This window comes from Budorcas taxicolor, chromosome 11, assembly GCF_023091745.1.
Source record: "Budorcas taxicolor isolate Tak-1 chromosome 11, Takin1.1, whole genome shotgun sequence".
In the NCBI taxonomy this organism is placed as follows: Eukaryota; Metazoa; Chordata; class Mammalia; order Artiodactyla; family Bovidae; genus Budorcas; species Budorcas taxicolor.
Window position 1 is genome coordinate 130,163,783 of NC_068920.1, and position 21,116 is coordinate 130,184,898.

Sequence of the window (21,116 nt, forward strand, 5' to 3'; positions counted from 1 at the left end):
TGGAGTGGGTGCCATTTCCTTCTCCAATGCATGGAAGTGAAAAGTGAAAGTGAGGTCGCTCAGTCGTATCTGACTCTTAGCAACTGCAGCAATTCAGTCACATCTTCAGGCTCCATTTCTAGCTCTCTTGCTATTTCTACCACATCTCCAGTTACTTCTTCCACTGAAGTTGTGAACCCCTCAAAGTCATTCATGAGGACTGCAATCAACTTCTGCCAAATTTCCATTAATGTTGATATTTGAACCTCCTCCCATGAATCATGAATATTTTTAATGGCACCTAAAGTGGTGAATCCTTTCCAGAAGGTTTTCAATGAACTTTGCCCAGATCTAAGAGAAGAATCACTATCTCTGGTAGCCATAGCTTTATGAAAAGAATTTATTAAATACTAAGAGTTGGAAGTAACAAAATAACTCCTTGACTCACAGGATTTGTGTTAGCAGGCATGAAAACAACATTAATTTTATTGTACATGTCCATCATGAGCTCTTGGGTGACCAAGTGCTTTGTCAATGAGCAGTAATATTTTGAAAGGAATCTTTTTTTCTGAGCAGTAGGCCTCAACAGTGAGCTTAAAATATTCAGTAAGCCATGTTATAAATAGATGTGCTGTCCTCCAGGCTTTATTGTGCCATTTATAGAGCACAGGCAGAGTAGATTTAACATAATTCTTAAGCACCCTAAGATTTTCAGAATGCTAAATGGGCACTGACTTCAACAAAGTTACCCACTGCATTAGCCACTAACAGGGAAGTCAGCCTAGACTTCCCTGACGGCCCAGTGGCTAAGACTTTGAGCTTCCAATGCAGGGGGCCCTGGTTTGATCCCTGGTCCGGGAACTAGATCCCACATGCCACAGCTAAGAGTTTTCATACCACAACTAAAGAGCCCACATGTCACAATTAAGACCTGATGCAGTCAAATCAATCATTTTTTTAAAAGGCTACCCCTTCTTTGAAGCCTCATATTGACTTCTCCTCTCTAGCTGTGAAAGTCCTAGACGACATCTTCTCCAATACAAGACTGTATCATCTACACTGAGGGATTCCCAGGTGGCTCAGTGGTAAAGAATCCACCTGCCAAGGTAGGAGACATGGGTTCAATCCCTGGGTTGGAAAGGTCCCCTGGAGGAGGAAATGGCAATCCACTCCAGTATTCTTCCCTGGAAAAATCCCATGGACAGAGCAGCCTGGTGAGCTACAGTCCATGGGGTTGCAAAGAGTTGGACAGGACTGAGCACACACATGTACCCATGTCTACATTGAAAACCCACTGTTTAGTGGAGCCACTTTCATTAATGAGCTAGCCAGATCTTCTGGATAACTTGCTTCAGCTTCTACATCAGCACGTGCTGCTTCACTTTGTGCTTTGATCTTATGGAAATGGCTTCTTCCCTTAGACCTCATAAATAAACCTCTTCTGACTTCAGATCTTTTCTTCTGCAGCTTCCTCACCTCTCGCGGCCTTCACAGAATTGAAGAGAGTTTAGGGCCTTGCTCTGGATTAGGTTTTGGCTTCAGAGAATGTTGTGGCTGCTTTGATCTTCTCTCCAGACCATTAAACCTTTCTCTGCATCAGCAATAAGGTTGTTTCTTACCATCTGTGTGCTCACTTTAGTTTCCTTCAAGAACTTTTCCTCTGCAGTCACAACATGGCTAACTGTTGGTACAAAAGGCCAGCTTTTGACCTATCTCTGCTTTTGACGTGCCTTCCCCACTAACTGTAATCATTTCCAACTTTTGATTTAAAGTGGGAGACGTGAGACTTTTCCTTTCCTTGAACACTCAGAGGCCATTGTAGGGTTCTTAATTGTCCTACTTTCAATACTGTTGGTTTTCAGGGGACGGGGAGGCCCAACAAGGGGGAACGAGATGGAGTAACAGCCAGTTGTGGAGCAAGTCAGAACAACAACATGTATCGATTCAGTTCAGTTCGGTCGTTTCAGTTGTATCCGACTCTTTGTGACCCCATTGACTGCAGCACGCCAGACTTCCCCGTCCATCACCAACTCTCGGAGTTTACTCAAACTCATATCCATTGAGTCGATGATGCCATCCAACCATCTCATCCTCTGTCGTCCCCTTCTCCTCCCACCTTCAATCTTTCCCAGAATCAGGGTCTTTTCCACTAAGTCAGGTCTTCGCATCAGGTGGCCAAAGTACTGGAGTATCAGCTTCAGCATCTGTCCTTTCAATGAACATTCAGGACTGATTTCCTTTAGGATGGACTGGTTGGATCTCCTTGCAGTCCAAGGGACTCTCAAGAGTCTTCTCCAACACGACAGTTCAAAAGCATCAATTCTTTGGCACTGACCTTTCTTTATAGTACAACTCTCACATCCATACATGACTACTGGGAAAACCATAGCTTTGACTAGACGGACCTTTGTTGATTTATTGATCAGGTTTGCCATTTTATATGAACGAGGTTCACCATGCCTCAAAACAATTACAACAGTAACGTCAAAGATTACTGATGGCAGATCCACCACAAAATATGTCATAATAGCAAAAAAGTCTGGGGCTTCCCTGGTGGCTCGCTGGTAAGGAATCAGCCTGCCAATGCAGGAAACATGGGTTCAATACCTGGTCAGGGAAGTTGCCACGTGTTACGTAGCAACTAAACCCATGTACCATAGCTCTTGAGCCTGTGCTCTAGAACCTGGGAGCCTATGTGCTGCAACTGCTGAAGCCCACGCACCCTAGGCCTGAGCTCTACACCAGGAGAAGCCACCACAATGGGAAGCCGCCGCCTGCCACAGCCAGAGATATGCCTGTGCAGCAGCACGGACCAGCATGGCCAAAAATGAAACTTTAAAAAATTGATGTTAAAAAAGAGTTTAAAATTTCAAATTTAACCCCTGTCTCTGGGTTAAAATGCAACCCAGAGGCATAAAGTAAGCACAATGCTGTTGGGAAAATGATGCTGAGAGACTTGCTCAAGGCAGGTTACCACAAACCTTCTATTTGTAAAATATATATATATACATATATATATAATATCTGAGAAGCACAAAAAAAGCAAAGCACCATAAAACAAGATATGCCTGTATAATCTTCTTGAGAGGCATCAACTCAGGCTTCAGAGAATTTCCATATATTAAATTCTAAGTAGGTAAAATAAGTATTTCACAATAAATTACAAAGCACACAAGGAAAGAAAGTGCCACAAGTTAGGCTCAACAGAAATAGATGGCAGAATCAAACTCATAAAGATTTCGGATATTGAAATATTAAACATAAAAAGTAATAATATTTAAAATGCTTAATAACATAAAAGAAAAAAATCTTGAAAATATAGAAAAAGAATAAGTGACAATAAATAACAACCACACAGACTTACAAAAAGAAAACAAATGAAAAATGTATAATTAAAAGCCTTTGTGGCTGAATTAGGCAGTAGAATAAACATAGCTGAAGAAAGAAACAGAAAGGTAACTCTGAAAATATCTAGAACGTAGTCAAGAAAGAGAATGTTCTGAGAAATATAAACTAGGCATGGGAAAGTGAAAAACTGGACTATCCTACTCATCAGAGTTTCAGAAGGAGATAATAAACAGCATGAAGAAAGAAATATTTTCAGGATATGAAGAAGAATTTTACAGAGTAAATCAAAGATACTAATTCCCAGATCCAGGGGGACCCAAGATGCCAAACAGAATAAACAAAGGGAAGTCTCCACCTAGACACAATGAGAGTAAAACTGTACAAAATAGAGCAAACAGAAAGGATCTTAAAAAGCAGGCAAAAAGCGAAGATAAAACATCTACCATCACTTCATGGCAAACAGATGGGGAAACAACAGAAACAGAGACAGACTTTATTTTCTTGGGCTCCAAAGTCACTGCAGATGGTGACTGCAGCCATGAAATTAAAAGATGCTGCTCCTTGGAAGAAAAGCTATGATCAACTCTGACAGCATATTGAAAAGAAGAGACATTACTTTGCCAACAAAGGTCAGTATAGTCAAAGCTATGGTTTTTCCAGTAGTCATGTATGGACGGATGTGAGAGTTGGACTCAGAAAGCTGAGCGCCGAAGAATTAATGCTTCTGAACTGTGGTGCTGGAAAAGACTCTTGAGAGTCCCTTGGACTGCAAAGAGATCCAACCAGTCCATTCTAAAGGAAATTGGTGCTGAATATTTATTCATTGGAAGGACTGATGCTGAAGCTGAAGCTCCAATACTTTGGCCACCTGATGTGAAAACCTGACTCAGTGGAAAAGACCCTGATGCTGGGAAAGATTGAAGGCAGGAGGAGAAGAGGACAACAGAGGATGAGAGGGTTTGATGGTATCACCGACTCAGTGGACATGAGTTTGAGCAAGCTCCAGGAGTTGGTGATGGACAGGGAAGTCTGGCGTGCTGCAGTCCATGGGGTCACAAAGAGTTGGACACGACTGAGCAACTGAAATGAACTGAACTGAAACCACCTACAATGGTACAGATTAGACAGACTCATAGCTGACTCCTCAAAACACTCTCAGAAGACAGAGACAGAAGAATGATAATGTCAATGTCCAGGGAGAAAACAGCTTTCAAACTAAAAATTCCATCAACTTTTACTTTTACCTGGTAAAACTATCATTAGGAAAGACAGTTAAAAACTGAGAGCATTTGCTACCAATAGAAATTTTTAAGAATACAAATGAGTTAAAAACAAAAGGATTTCAAGAGGAAATTCAGAGGATTTATGACTGAAGATATTGGTAAATATGTATAAGCAAATTAAATAAATAGCAATTATATAAAAACTATTATAATAATGTGAAATTTTTGAGGAAAATAAAGTAGAAACAGAAAACTCAATTTATAAGGATTTTCTATTATGTGGAAAAGAGTAAACATAATAATTGACTTTAGGCTTTGTTAAGTATGTATGTCAAAGTACCTACAGTAATTACTATGAAGCATATTTATAGAGCATAACTTTTATACAAGTAGAAAACAAAATGAGAAAAATAGAGAGTAGGAATATAAACAGATGAAGTCAAGAGAGAAAAACATTTAAGTACAAAAAAGTTGAAATACTAGAAAAAAATAAATAACATAAATAAATCCAAATATATTAGTTATACAATGAATGCAAATAGGCAAAACTCTCAGATTAAGAGACAAAGATTGTCATTTTTTTAAGTAAAACCCAGTTATATTCTATTTAGAAGATATTCCAAAAACATGAGGATATAGAAAGATTAGGCAATGGCTAGAAAAAAAGTTTTTAGACAAAAACTTAACCACAAGAAGGCTGATACAAGGTAAAGAGAATTACTATAAAGCAATACCACTGACATTAACACCAAAATGGAAGAACCATGTTGGTATAAATAAAATGCACATAAGATCTATATTAGGAAAACTATAAAACTGATGAAAGAAATCAAAGATCTAAATATATCAATGGGTAGGAAAATTCAATACTGTTAAGCCATCAGTTCTTCACAATTTCATCTATACATTCAATGCAATCCCAATGAAAATACCAGCAAATTATTTTGTAGCCATCAATAAACCAGTTGCAATGTTAACATAGAAAGGCAAAAAGCCCAGAATAACCAACACTAAATTGAGGAAGATGATCAAAGTCTATTACTACAACTGAAGAATTTCTATAAAGCTATAGTAATTAAGACAATGTGGTATTAGCAAAGAAAAAGACAAATAGATCAACAGAACAGAATAAAGGGCCCAGAAATAGACTCACACAAAACACAGTCAACTGCTCTTTGACAAAAGAGCAAAGGCAATTCAACAGAGAAAAGACAGTCTTTTCAACAAAGATGCTGGACCAACCAACATTTGCATCAAAAAAAAAAAAAAATCTAGACATAGACTTATACCTTTCACAAAAATTAACTCAATGAATCATAGATATAAATGTAAGACACAAAACTATAAAACTTCTAGAAAATAACACAGGAGAAAATTAGGGTAACCTTGGGTTTGGTGAAGACATTTTCAATACAAAACCAAAAGCACAAATCATGAAAGAAAAAAACTGATAACCTGGACTTCATTAGAATTAAAAACTTCTGCTCTATGACAGACACTGTTAAGACAATGAAAAGCCAAGTCACAAAATAAGGAAAAACATAAGTTTGCTATTTTGACTACTTAAAACTTAAAAGCTTCTGCTCATCAAAAGACATCAAAAAGGGGAAGGAAAGGGGACAAAAGACAAGTCAAAAAAAGGGGAAAGATTCTTGCAACAAACAAAACTGACCAAATATTAGCACCCAAAATATATAAAGAAACCCACAAATTAATAAGATAAAAACAAACCAACCCCTCCCAAAAAATAATGAGCAGAAGACCTGAACAGGTATGTCATAAAAAAGGCAATGTACGGGGTCCATAAACATGGAAGCGGGCTTAACTTCATTTGTAATCTGAAAACCGCAAATTGAAACCACGAGGAGATGCCAGATACATCCTTCAGATGGGCAAAGACTTCTAAATCAAAAGGGACTACTCTTGCTGAGGTGAGGAGTGACAGAGACTCTCATTCATTCCTATGTGGACAGTCTGAGACACTAGGAAGGCTGAGGATATGGATATCCCATGCCTGGCAATCCTAGAGGAACTTTTGTAAATGTGGACAATGGCATAGGTTCTGAATAGTCAAAAACAGGATATAACTCAAATATAGAATGGATAATGCATTTTAGGGCTTCTCAGATGGTGCTAGTGGTAAAGAACCTGCCTGCCAATGCAGGAGACATAAGAGACGTGGGTTCGATCCCTGGGTTGGGACAATCCCCTGGAGGAAGGCATGGCAACCCACTCCAGTATTCTTGCCCCATGGACAGAGGAGTCTGGTGGGCTACAGTCCATAGGGTCACAATGAGTCAGACACGACTAAAGCAACTTAGCAAGCACAATATATTTTAATGGAACATTACATAGCATGACTTCCCAGATGGCTCAGATGGTAAAGAATCTGCCTGCAATGTGGGAGACCTGGGTTCGATCCCTGGGTCAGAAAGATCCCCTGGAGAAGAGAATGGCAACACACTCCAGGATTCTTGCCTGGAGAATCCCATGAACAGAGGAGGCCAGCAGGCTATAGTCGATGGGATCACAAACAGTCAGACATGACTTAGCAATTAAACTACCATCACCTCTACACAACACATACAACGCAAGATACCTGGAGACAGGGTATATGAAAAAGGGAGGCAGGTGAGACTGGGAAATACTCAGGATATACAGTTAATCATCTTTGGCCATGGGGTGGATAATAGATATCACTTTATGATTACATAGCTATACAAATATATTTTCATACATTCTTCTATATACACATACACTTTACAATAAAAAAAAGTTCAATAAAGGAAAAGGAAAGAAATAATTATTAGGAACACAAAATCATAATCTTACCAGGATAAGAATGATTCTGTTTATTTGAAGAAATTTCTGAAAGAGTATCCAGGGAATCTGTTACTCTGTGAATAAAAGAAAGAATACAAATCTAAGTAGAAGCAGCTGGTCTTCATATTTAAGACTGGCGCTTAACTGAGGGTTTCACAACAATGGCTATATCGCTCTTTTTTTAACTTTTTGATTTGTATTGGGGTATAGTCAACTGACTGCTATGATAGCCTCAGGTGGGCAGAGAAGGAACTCAGTCATACAAATACATGTATTCAATGGTCATTTCTTGTTTTACTCACTGAACAAGCATTTACTGAGTATTTGTTAATAAGCCAGAAGTGAATTTCAATTTAGCACCAGAGATAGGCACTAATCAGACAGAAGAGGTCCTTGTTATATAAGGATAGCAAGTACAGAAAAAGTCAGCTTCAAGTGAATTCATTTCAAATAGGGACCCAACTTTGCTTTTTGGGAGCTTTATTTTCAAAGATGGAACTAAAAATGGTGAAAATTTATTTTACGTTAAATATAACAAATGTTAGGTTATAATTATAAAAACATTACATTTTTATATTGAAAAAAGACGTCAGCTGAGTCTGTGTATATATGTGATTTTTCTTATAAAATCAACATCTTTTATGTTATACTTGACTCTAAGCACAATCATAAAGGACATAGTCTTTACAGGTCTATTTTCTTGATATTCAAATCATTCCTTATTTTTAAAAAGCCAATCCTATCTCATTTTCTTTCAACTGTTTACTGACCTAAACCAGAAAAGTCTTCATTCTGTCCATCACTTGTTCCAGCACACTTTGTTACCATAAAGAAATCCTGCAACTCTTGCATTAATTGTAACTTCATCTTGCAATCCACGTGCATCATCTTCACATGACACATAACACAGAGCAATCAATGAGAAACTAATGAACGCAGAGAATATGACTTGATGAAGCAGAGAGGTACTTGAATTTAGTTGTGATGGAGAGTCGAAAACTTAATTCTAAAAGTGATCAGTTCATTAGTAAGAAGTGCCTAATGGTATGAACTACGAATAAGAAAATTAATACTATGCTGATAAAAACCACTTGAGCAAAAAAAAAGAGAGAGAGAGAGATTAGATCTAGTCACTGAGTCTCAGAATTTCTCTAAAGAAATACTGGCTTTTATATATGTTGATAGAAGAAAAGGAATTAGCTAGATGATAGTTGGGTAATAGTAGAAAGCCATCCAAGCAAAGGAAGTAATCTGTGCAAAGATTCCGGGACAGGGGCACGTTTTTTTTTTAATGGAAATGTGTTTTTTAAAAAGAAACAAACAAAAAAAAAGGCCAGCAACAATCTGGGGAGGAGAGTGATGCAAGGTGAGGTTGTGATTGGTCACTATCACACAGTTAACAACTGTTCTCAGGAGTCCCTTCATGAAGATCAGTGTGATCGTTAAAGAGCTCCCAAGCTGGTTTAAATTAGAAACTCCTCAAAATCAGGCATCATGTCTGTTTTATTTGCTTATAGAATGCCGAGCACAGCACAAAGTGCTAAAAGACACTTAATAGTATTTGATGATGATGAATGAGACAATCAGAAGATGACAGGAAGACAGCTGGTTGGAGACAGCAGTTCATTTAGAGAGAGCCGTGCTTCGTCTAAGACGAGGGGGCTGCTTTTAAATGAATCACCTTAAAGAAGACCAAATAGATACCGAAAAAAAAGAGAGAAGGCAAAAAATGTGTGTTCTATAAACAAAGCAAGAAAAAGAAGATAAAACTTGGAGAAAGCGGCTTCACACTATAACAGAGAAGAAAGCTGTTATAGCATGAAAGACACGGAATGAAAGCTGATCAATATTTACTGTGTGTACAATATGCTAAACAAATCAAACTTTTAAGAGACTGTAGCAATGTGTTAATGAAGATTTGTTCAAAGTAATATGAGAACCCAGAAGACTGACTGGTGACTCAGTATGGATTTCATTCCCAAATCAATCACTTATAAGATATAGGTCCTAAAGAAAGTCATTGAGCCTCTTTTAATTATAACAGGATAATGGTTAAGAGCACAGATTCTTACACTAAACTCTCTGGGCTCAAATCTTCACTTGGGCCCTGGGCACAATTGTGCACCTCACTTAATCTCTCTGTGCCTTATTTTCCTGCTTGTGAAATAGGGATAGTTATGGTACCTGACACACAGGATCGCTACAGAAGAGTAAATAATACATATAAAGCACTTAAAATAGTGCCAGCACATCTAAGTGCCATCAGTTACTGCCTCTTTTTCTTTATTTATAAGATAACTACCAAAAGCCCCCCTGCAAACTATCTAAAAGCAAGGGCTTAGGAAAAAGCAAAGTAACAAACCTGGGCTGAGTCCAGCTCCACCATTAACTAGTGTGGGAGATCAAAATACCTTACCCCAAACAGGCTGCTCTAGCACAAGGGATTATTTTGAGCTAAAGACATTTGAGAATAAACAGTTACAAAAAGAGGCTTTCTCTGAACTCCCGTTATCTGCCTAAAACAGATCTTCCCACAGAAGAACTCCATTGTCATAAATCTCCTCCCCAGAATTTCATCAAGCATGGAAGATTGACTTGCATCACAGGAGAGGAGATGAGGAGTTAACACCACACCCAGACAGACACTGTCACAGACTATCACATCCCCATCCACTTTCCTAAAGGCCCACTGATCTTCCCTAACATCATCTGCTCTCCCACAAGCGGCCTTTCTCCCGCTTTCCCTTCCCCCATTAAGATGGTCTATAAATTCTCCACTGTCACCATTCCTTTGGGCATTCAACACTTTCCGGGTAAAATTAACATTTAATAAATGCTATGCCTTTTCTTCTGTTTATCTGTTGTCAGTTTAATTCACAGACTCCGTCGCCTCCAGTTAGTGAATGTAAGATGGTATGGGACAAGTTTTTCGTCCCCTACACCAGCTACATGACTTTAGCAGTTACTGTATCTGGTGAAACTTTTCTTTACCTGTAAAATAGGGATAATCGTAATACCTTATATCTCACAGGTCTGGGGGAAATTGATGAAGTACATGGTACAGAGCCCACCACTCATTAAATACTCAGTAAATATTTGTAGAGATCCTCCTCAACTTACAATGGGGTTATGTCCCGACGAACCCATCTTGAGTTGAAAATGCATTTGATACACCTAACCGGCTGGACATCATCGCCTAGCCTTGTCAACCTTAAACATGCTCAGAACACTGTCATGAGTCTACAGCTTGGCAAAACCATCTAACACCAAGCCTACTTTACAATCAAGCGTTGAATGTCTCATTTAAGTTATTGAATACTGTATTTAACGTGAGAAACAGAATGGTTGTGTGGGTACAGAAGGGTCGGAGGTGCCTGGGTTGTTCACCCTCATGATCACGGGGCTGATTGGGAGCTGCAGCTGCTGCCCTGCCCAGCCTCATGAGACTGCATCATACTGCGTATGGCTACCCTGGGGAAAGATCAAAATTCAAAACCAGAAGTACAGTTCCTGCTGAATTCTTACCACTTTCGCACCATCGTAAAGTCTAAAAATCGTAAGCTGAACCATTGTAAGTCAGGGACCATTGGCAGTTATTCTTTTCTACTTTACCTAACTAAATACTTATTAGAATCAAACAAAACATTTAATTGAAGGTACTTCGTCAAGTTCTTTGCAGTTAACTTGTAACTGCAAAGCTTTACAAGTTAAATGTTATAAAATCATAAATAACAAGAAAAGGATTATATCAAGTATATCATAGAAGAAGGAAAAGAATACAAAAATTATATGTAAAATTCAATTTAAAAAAAAGAGAGAAAGAAAATGGATATGAAAACGGTTAAATTTGCCAGGAGGCAGTCACACAGTCCAGTTGGAAGGGGATGAGACAGGACTCCCAGTTTGAGATGGCAGGTCTATTCTCATGAATGTGATGGTACCATACGTGTTACTGCCTATTTAAAGATAACAGGCCAACTGCTTTCAGCACATTAAGTCATTTCACACAGTGTACCTGGAATTTCATAAGGACTTGTTTCTGCTCAACTTATTTTTTAAAACCCAGAGTGAGCTGGAGCAAAAGTGTTCTATCTTCAGAAGAAACACCGAGGAGGTATATTATATATAAATACTTGAAGCTTCACTTCCCCCCAAAGATGTACTGCCTATCTATTTTTGAAAACTAAAGAAATGAGAGGAAAAAGCCATTTTGCTTCCATTAGGTTTGTAGGAGAATGAATGGGGTGCCTGCTGGCAGGAAATTTAATGTAGTTAGGATGTGACTGAAGCAATCAGAGAGCATTTTCACTTTTGTTTGCATGACAGATTAAGCTTGCTCCTCTCACTGTTCTGAGCAGCAAACACCACTCCTAATAGCCTACACATACTCACAGGGTTTGCAAATGAGGAATAAAGGAGGTTTTTAAAATTGCAAATCCTCAGCAAAGCAAATTTAGCTTACCATGAGCCTACCCTCTGAAGAAGGTGGTTAGTTAACCCCTTGAAAGAAGACACGGTCTGTGGTTAGTGCACATCTTTCATACAGAATTAGTGACTCTAACTCACTGCGCATTACAAAAAGTTCTTGTTAATAATGTAAATTTCATTTTTTTCTCACCTTTGAACCCTGGATGGGGGAGCAAATATTCCATATCTTGGGGAACAACTAAAATACTGCACACCTCCAACAGAACCATCATTCTTGCCATGGGGTTTCTCAAGCTCTATCCCGTACCAATATCCTAGAACAAGAATACTGGATTTTAAAAGCATCTGTACTTTATCCAGAACTGTTATGTTATTATGCAAACCCACATTCTAGATGGTTTAACATTTTCACACATGACCAAAGTGATGGAAGATCATTGTGATCATTAAGCCTTCAAACAATAAAATTATAAAACAAATTTGAAAGTTTCAGAAATGAACCAGAAAAACATTTCACAAGCATAATTGCAGAGTTGTACATTAAGGAAGACAAAATACACAAACACAAAGTAGGCAAGGATTAGCTATTATGCAAGTAGTGTTTGACCAAAATATATCTGAAAGCTATAATAAGAAACTGCCCTTAACTTGGTAATACAGTCTGTGTGAGATGGGAACCATGTAGCATAATATTGAGATGCATAAGTCATAAAATGAACATGCAGTCTTTTCATTTTACTCTCCCAACATGAGAATACCACAAACAGTTCTTAAATAATTAAAGAGGGACAAAAATAATACGGAAAATGGCTAGACTTCATGGTGACGCTTCTTTTTCTTTCCTTTTTTCCCTGCCCAAGATGAAAAAAAAAAAATCATTTTTAACCTAAAAGATTTAGGTTAGCTAATAGGAGAATTTTCTAAAAGGCTTTCAAGTATTTAAAAGGGCACTCTGAGGAGAGTAATGGGATTTCCTTTTCCAGAGAGCGTAAAATTAAAACAGTGAGGTTGCTTTTAGTGTGGCAAATATTAAATAAATGGACACAGACTCCTAGAGTAATGGCTCTGGAAGAAGGTACCTCCAGATTAAACGTACCCGACAGTCCATTCATTTCTTATTTAAAAGGAGAATACAATAGTGATTGTATTTGGTCTCTCAGAATCAGTATCAAATAAAGATACGGACATTGAGAAATTTGCTACAAGTGACAAAATACAGAATATTGTTTCCTTCAGATTAATAATGCAGAGAGTCAATTATATAACCTCTAAAATGACAATCCAGAAGTCCTTAACTTCTTTTTCCTCTTATATTCAAAATGATGACACTTGAGTTGATTGCCGATATTGGAGTTTGAGTTGGAAAGACTAGTATAAAGCATGTGATAGTCTTTTTTACTGAAACAACCTACTCTGCACAGGTACAGAGAGATGTATACAGACCTACTGCTTGGCCATACTAATGCCGGGCATTGCATTTCTGAATGTCACTAAACCAGGTTATTCTGGCTGCCATTGTTATTTCTGAGTGCCACAGCTACAATTTTCCAAGTTTTATATCCTCCTGTCTTTGATGCTTTCCTATATAATTTGTACATCTTCCCATTTTAATACACCATACCACTGCTACATACCTCTTGAAAACGTAGAGCACACAGCAGGAAGGTATTACAGCAAGTGTTAACTAGAGCGACTTACACACTGTCTGGCAGTGGTGAGGGGTGGACATCGCCCCACGTAACCAGCACCTTTCTTTCAAAGAGAGAAAGTTCTATAGACCACAAGAAATATATCCTACTACTTTCTGACAGGGCAGAAGGACTTTAACAAAAAATCTCCAATTTTTATACTGTTTCTTTGTTGGACAGTCGCTAAGTCGTGTCCAGTTCTTTGCCACCTCATGGACTGCAGCACACCAGGCTTCTCTGTCCTCCAGTATCTCCCGGAGTTTGCTCACACTCATGTCCAACATCTGATTATTACTTTTCAAATTTCTAAGTGTTCTGTGTGTGCTCAGACACTCAGTCAAGTCCACCTTTTTGCAACCCCATGGAAAACTGTAGCCCGCCGGCTCCACCCATGGTATTTTCCAGGCCAGAATAATGGAGTGGGTTACCATTTCCTACTCCAGGGAATCTTCCTGACCCAGGGATCTAACCCCTGTCTTTTGCATCTCCTGCATTGGCAGATGGATTATTTACCATTGCACCACCTGGGAAGCCCTAAATGCTCTTTACTAGGAGTTCAAAACTTAAAAGTCAATCTAAAAACAATTGTATCCAAATGAATCAAACCACTCAAGCCTTGTTTAATAAAACCAGAGAAAGGAAACTGGGAAGACATGGTGACTGTGGAAAAATAAACTACCTTTGTGATTCCTAAGTTTTTATCTGAGAACCATATTAAGAACATTCTAACTAATCTCAGTTACTACCTCAGTTACTACTACTATTTCGAGGGACATGAATTATAAAACATACAGCCCATCCCCAGTCAATTAGTAACTGGACTGCAATTATAAATTGTACTAATGAAACGAGAATGTGCTAGGAGACCATTCTCTGTCCATGTCTTATGGAGAGAGGTGCTGACCATGTGCCCACAGATGTTTCTAGAGAAGACAGCTTTGGGAGATGGAGACAGCCTCCCCTGGCAAGAGGACAGGTATACTTACTGTCTCTATAAAGGTTCAGATTGCTTAAGCTTGGGGCTCCTCTCCTGTAGCACAAACTCCTGGGTGTACAGGGGTCGCCTGGCCCTCCTCCCTGTCTTACTCTCTGGGACCTGGGGCCCAGAAAACCAACAGAAGAGAATGTTGCCACTCTAGCCACCACTACTGATGAGAGCACTGAGGTTCTCTGTCTCTGACCCAGGAGTCTACCACCTTCTGCTACCATCGATGGAACCGCGGCCATCTATCTTGCAAATAGGGTAAAATCTCAGATCTTTCAGAGTTCCTGACAGAAGGCTACAAACTTTTTTTAAAAAAAAATCAATGTTCTCAGTAACCTTTTCCTAAAAAATCCTGCAATGCCACCATGTGTCAACACAGCATACTGCTATTTAAAAATACAAATGTTTTATTCAACTGGCTTCTATTTGAAATTACAATCACCAAAAATGCAAAAGAAAGATTATCTTCACTTTTGGAAACACAGTATTAAGTTTAGATTGGAATGAATATATAAATACACAAACATGCATCTTTAAGGTCCCAGGGTGTGCAAAACCTTTTTCATCTCCCTTTGAATCTCTTTGTTTGCTTTTCTCTCTAAGCCATTCTGTTAAAAGCTATATGCAATGAACTCATTATCCACTCATTTCAAAGACTGTGCTTAGCACAAATCTAATCCTAAAATGTTTTCTCTGTTATTTAGCACACTTGGCAATCAGGGAGAGTGAAACTGGAGAGTAACAACTGATTTTAACTTTAGACAATTTAAAACACAATTGGCAAGAAAAATTCATAAGAAATAATCAACCTTAGTGAAAACAGTCTGCATCTGAATCAACATTTTGTATTTTCTGTGCCAGAGCAACCATCCATAAGAACTATTAATCAAGAATTCTATGTTTTATTTACATGTAAATTCGTAAATCTTTTGTGTTCTAAAGAATTCAAGTTGAGCAAAGACTATACAGGTGAATTACCTGGAGCAAAGCTTGTTGTCCCAAAGAACTTAATGGCACCAATTCTCTGGCCTGCCACCAACACCCTGTCTCCAATTCGGAGGTCTCCTTCGCAGCGCCCACTATTTGCTACAGATGCTGCTGAGGAATTCAAACCTGCGTGGGGATTGGTTGGGGAAAGGGGTGGGACAGGAAGAGAGAGAAAAAACAAAGGGAAACTCAGAAACCACATTAGGCAAAAAATTACTATGTATTCTAACCAGTCTAGTTAGTTGGAGGTGTCAATATATGCTGCTTTCTTCCTTACACACAGTATCTACAGTTGTGTTTCTCACAGGTGAAGGAAAGCTACTCAAATGAAATTTGAAGGGTTTCCTGAGACAATCATTGCTCTGGGAACTTACACATGACACCTGGTGAAGCATCAACTTCATCCTGACCTCCTGGGGGCACTCTCTACAAGAACAGAGGTCAGCACACCCTTTCTGTAAAGGGCTATGTAGTAAATACTTCAGGCTTTGCAAGCCATGCTACTCTGTCACAGCTGTTCAACTTTGCTGTTGTAGCTCAAAAGCAGACAGAGACAAAATGAGCACAGTGTGTTCCAGGAAAACTTTATTTACAAAAGCAGGTGGTAGGCTGGATTTGGCCCATGGGCTGCAGTCCACCAATCTCTATTCTAGGAAATAGAATAGAGAATCATAATAGTTCAGTGGGACTTGGTGTAAATGATACATACACAAATGTAATTTAAAGGTGGAACTGTTATAAGGTTCCAATTACCCCCAAACTGATTTCCTTATTAGAAACAAAAGCACACATCAACCTCCCCTCAGACCTTGATTCAAACCTAAACCCTGAAGTGCCCACTACTGAACATCAGACGTTCTAGAGCAACCCTATCTAGAAAGCTGCTCAGTTATAGCAGAGGACAGGTGGACGTCTGAGGCTTCTCCCATCAGTCCAAAAAATAGACTGGAATGGCTGTCATCTGAGAAGGGCTAGGGAACCCTCCATGAGGGTACTGGATACGGGGCAAGTCAGGCTGTGAACAGGGAGAAACTAAAAACGTGGCAACAACTGAAGAACACAAACTCAGGGAGAAGGAAGGTTTAGATCAACTGTGCACTAGGAAGTCCTAGGCTGCCAAAATATCTAACATTCCCTAAGCGCTTCACAGTTTACAAAGCGCCTATCATGAGAATTACAATCACAGGCAAGACACAAACTCGGGAATTAATGAAGACACGGTGTTCCCAGGAGTAGATGGCATACCTGACTTGAAACCCAGACCTGTGGCCAGAAACCCTCAGGCTTCTGTCCACAGACAATGGATCAAGACAATGAGTTCAACGTGGGACACAGCCGGCTGAGCTCACAGACTTCCTGCCCACCCTCCCCATCCCCCAGCCCCTTCTTTCTGCTCCTCTTTCTCTTTAATATTTTGTCCTTAACCTCTAATAATGTCCACTCTCTGCAGTCCACGCCTCCCCAAATGCAAATCACTCAATCTAGAAAAAAATTTAAGGAAATATTTTTGGGTTTGGAATATGGACTTTCTCTCACATGTGACCTATTCTCTCTGCCTCCCTTTTTAAAAGGACCTCTTTCTTACTCTAACTGATAACTCTCTTCATCTCTATTATTTAAACTTACAAACCCCTCAAATTTATAAAAAGAAAAAAATGTTAAATAAGAAGGCACACTACAACTACTTTATATAAAGGGTTAAAAAGACAATTCCATACCCATACATAAATTTTAAAATCAAGTCATTGTCAAAAGCCTAAATTTCAATGAAGAAGGCCTTAAAATGTAGTTAAAATGAAGACAGGATTGCTACATCACTGCATTGTCTCACCTCTGTTCCTCACAGCATTAAAGAGAAACTGGTTTCAGGGGAAGGGGAATCTATTCAGAAAATAGATATTCAAGCAAAATTTCCCGGTTTTCCACTTTTGGAGAACTTTTACATTTATTACCTCAATGTTACTATCAAGGATTTTTTTTGTTTTTTCCCCCCATACAATAAAATATCTTTAAGAAAATCCTATCCTAAAGATTTTTCACGATAAAATACTGATTCAGCACAAGTATTAAAAAGTATTAGAAAAAGGATCTAGTAATTACTAATCACTTATTAAATTAGACTTATTAAATGAGACTTTTTTTAAAAACAAGTTATGTTAAAATGACCTGATTTCCTTTCTATGTAGGCATATAAAGTGAAAGAAAGTGAAAGTCACTCAGTCTTGTTCGACTCTTTGTGACCCCAATTCCATACAGTAAATGGAATTCTCCTCACCAGAATACTGGTGTGGATGGCCTTTCCCTCCTCCAGGGGATCTTCCCAACCCAGGGATCAAACCCAGGTCTCCCGCACTGCAGGCAGATTCTTTACCAGTTGAACTACCGGGAAGCCCATAGGCAAATAAGTGAACTGCAATAAATTCAGTATTCATGTGTTGATTCCAACAAGAAAAAGTGTTTTCTATATCCTTACACATAACTGAAGAAATGTGGATTGAATGGGATCATGCAGGCTTCACAGCGAGCTAAACAGGTTATCATTGTCAACCTCTCCTACACAGTTTTAAACAATGACTTGACTGAAAATAGAGAAAGCATGCTTTTTTAAATAAGAAGATAACTCTAAAGTGTATGAAAAGCTACATGCAAGATGTAAAAAACAAAACTCAGAGGGATAAAAATTCTACCATTAAATTAAATGAAAATAAATGTAAAGTCCTACGTTGAGCCATAAACTGAAGAAACTTAGCTTCCGGCTCTATTTGAGTCAATGATACAGTGTGGTCACCAAAATTGCATGAGCAGCCTCAGGCTGGACTTGTACTAAAAGGCAGAGCTTCAGCTCTCTGCCAGCTAGCCGGGAGGGTCCTAAGGACCCTACAGCACAAGGAAAAGCTGAAGGTACTTGAGACAGAGGCAGAGTTTAACAATAGCAGAGAAGCATCAGACAGACCTGTGGGTGCAGCCCAGGTGTGCACTTAGAAACTGCCGTCATGCACCAATACCTGACCTCCCTAAGCCTCAGGTTCCTCATTCATAAAGTGACGGTGGTCATGATATTTCATTCATTTAGAGAATTAAGTGAAATAAGATATGCAAAATGCCTTTAATGGATATGAATTAATAAATAATGCATATTGACCTGTTAATTATTAATATTAGGTTTAGATTATAAAAGAGATACATAAAGAAGGAGAAGAGATCATACAGTTTCCAAGTATCTGAGGATCTGTCATAAAGTCCTAATAGGAACCTTACAGAGGCTGGAGTCCTTAGATACACAAGGAAGAGAAGAAATCCAGACAAGGGAAAATGGCAGGAGCGTGAGGAGAAAGGCAGAGAGATCCATAGTGTGCTGACAGAGAGGAGAGGTGCGAGGGCTGGAAGAAGGACAGGAAAGGGGCAAGTAGTTCAGTCTGAGTGAAGTAAAGGGTTCCTTCTACACATTTAAAAAGAGCAAATCTACTTACAAACAAACCAAGATAAAAAACACCAAGAAAGCCTGGTTGAAAAAGCCATAGATACCAGCACTGGCTCTAGAAGAGAGAGAAGGGCTTTTGCTCATTGTCTTCTTGTTATTGCCACGTGCATTCAGTTTCTTGGAGAGGCTCTGTTTGTGCTCCAAAGAAGATATAGAGGAGGAGCTGCTGATGGATCCAATCAGGGGAACTAAAACAATGGTAAAGGAAAGGAATACATCAAAGGGTGGCAAACAAGCAGTGAACCAATTAGATGCTTTGCCAGGTAAATCCTCTGAAACTCTCCATTCAGCTTCTTCCATTGTGGATTATCTTAGCGTTGAGTTAAATGCCTGATTTCATCAAAATACACTGTAGTTCATACACACAAGATTTTAGAGCACAAGCAATTTTAAGGATCCAAAGGATCCACACCATATGATGACAATCTTATACAGAAAAGCGTTGTCATGTAATCAATTTAGACCAATTACCTATTCTAATCACCACTGTCTCTCACCTCTCACTTGAGATGAGTTAGTAGAATCACAACTTATTTATATAAAAAACACAACTAATCTATTTTTACGGTAACAAAAGCTTAATTTAAAATGTTCTGAGTTAACCTGAAGGCAAGCAGGAATACTTTTGAATTTTCTATTCATGCTCTATTCACCCAGTGTTTTGACAGCTAAAGACAACTTAATTTTTTATCTATTTCAAGTTTATTGAGAAATAATTGATAAATATAATTGTATATAAAGTGTACAATATTATGATTAAAAGATATAGTGGAATGATTAACAAGATCAAGATAACACTTTCACATCCATCACCTCACATAGTTCATTTTGTGTGTGTGTGAGTGGTGACAATGCTTAACATCTACTCTCAACAACTTTCAAGTATAAATTGTAAAGGTAACTTTAAATAATTCTATCAAGCCATCTACACTATGGAATTTCACTTTATTCTCTGCATCTAGTCCTATAATTCACTACATGTATGTAAGAATCACAACACAGGAATTTATACAAAAAATATTTATGTGTATGTGTGTGCACTTTATTATGAGATGTTTAGGGGATTTTCAAGTATAAATTTTTACTATACTGAGTCTTCCCTTACAAACTTTAAAATTTAGCCTCATATAAGCTATATCACTATATTGTTTTAAAGTTTCATCAGTACATTAAATTTTAAGAACAGAAGTTATAAACTATATTACCATCTTTCTCTGCTCCAGTTTTCAACTCTTCACCAGGAGCCAATGACAGTGTTGATTCTAAAGCACTATCTTTTTTTGATGTCATTAATCCTAGAACACAGAAACAAAACACATTCAGCAAGAAAGAATTTTAATGTTAAACATAAATACGGATTCACTTTTCAAAGTACAGACAATCCTCACTGAAATCTCTACTTCTGAGAACACACTGGATAATAAATTCACAGACATCAGGGGCCAGTATTTCATTAAGGGGAAAGGAAAGAATGTATTCCTAGCCCATCTGAAAACCCCGATCAATTTCCCCAAATATCACTAAACTATCTTTTAAACTTATTTTAAAATCCACTTAGGAATTCTATACAATATAAAGCATTTAAAATACAGCTATCTAACCATCTGATACTTAGTACACGCCTTAGTGCTTGCAAGTAAAACAAACTTAACATGCCTGTGACAGCTGCATACTTATTAACATCTGCACACAACTCATGATTTCACTGGTGTGTGCAGGCAAATTCACTGGGGCAGACTGCCTATTCAGATAGTGGATTTGTGGTAAAAAAAAAATTTTGCAAATCATTATAGAAGCTTTTCATTTAAGTGGAAGTCAGATATTAAGAAACCCTGTACTCTCTGTCACTGGTATTCTGAAAATGACTACCTCTCACTACACTCAACTCCCACCAAAAATAAAAAATAAAAAATGCAGTTTAAAAAAGAATAAGCTCGTAAATAATAATCTACTTTATTAAGACTTCTCTTTTAACTCTACAGAACCAAACCATTTAAATAAGAAACCTAATGAATGACATCCAGTTTTGAATTCCATCTAGAATCCATTCCAATTCTACTTGCTCACAAAGAATTTTGGGTGGAGAACTGAGCTTGTCACTCTGAGCATCACAAACAAAGCAAGCCATAGTCTCAGTCCTAAAGAAAGACCTTTTTAATTTGGCATGGCAGAAA

The 21,116-nt window shown here is 38.2% G+C and overlaps 1 protein-coding gene across 3 annotated transcripts in view; it reads right to left on the reverse strand.

The window, feature by feature from the left end:
* CLIP4 (CAP-Gly domain containing linker protein family member 4) overlaps window positions 1-21,116 on the reverse strand; it is a 63,871-nt gene that overhangs the window by 7,236 nt on the left and 35,519 nt on the right. For 2 of the 3 annotated variants that reach the window (XM_052647974.1, XM_052647973.1), the window contains exons 10-15: window positions 20,148-20,237; window positions 18,932-19,130; window positions 18,720-18,841; window positions 15,453-15,587; window positions 11,992-12,115; window positions 7,383-7,447 (exon numbers count right to left, since the gene is read on the reverse strand). In XM_052647974.1, coding sequence (XP_052503934.1) covers window positions 7,383-7,447; window positions 11,992-12,115; window positions 15,453-15,587; window positions 18,720-18,841; window positions 18,932-19,130; window positions 20,148-20,237 — 735 coding nt within the window. The remainder of the gene's footprint in view (window positions 1-7,382; window positions 7,448-11,991; window positions 12,116-15,452; window positions 15,588-18,719; window positions 18,842-18,931; window positions 19,131-20,147; window positions 20,238-21,116) is intronic. The other variant, XM_052647975.1, reaches the window with a different exon arrangement.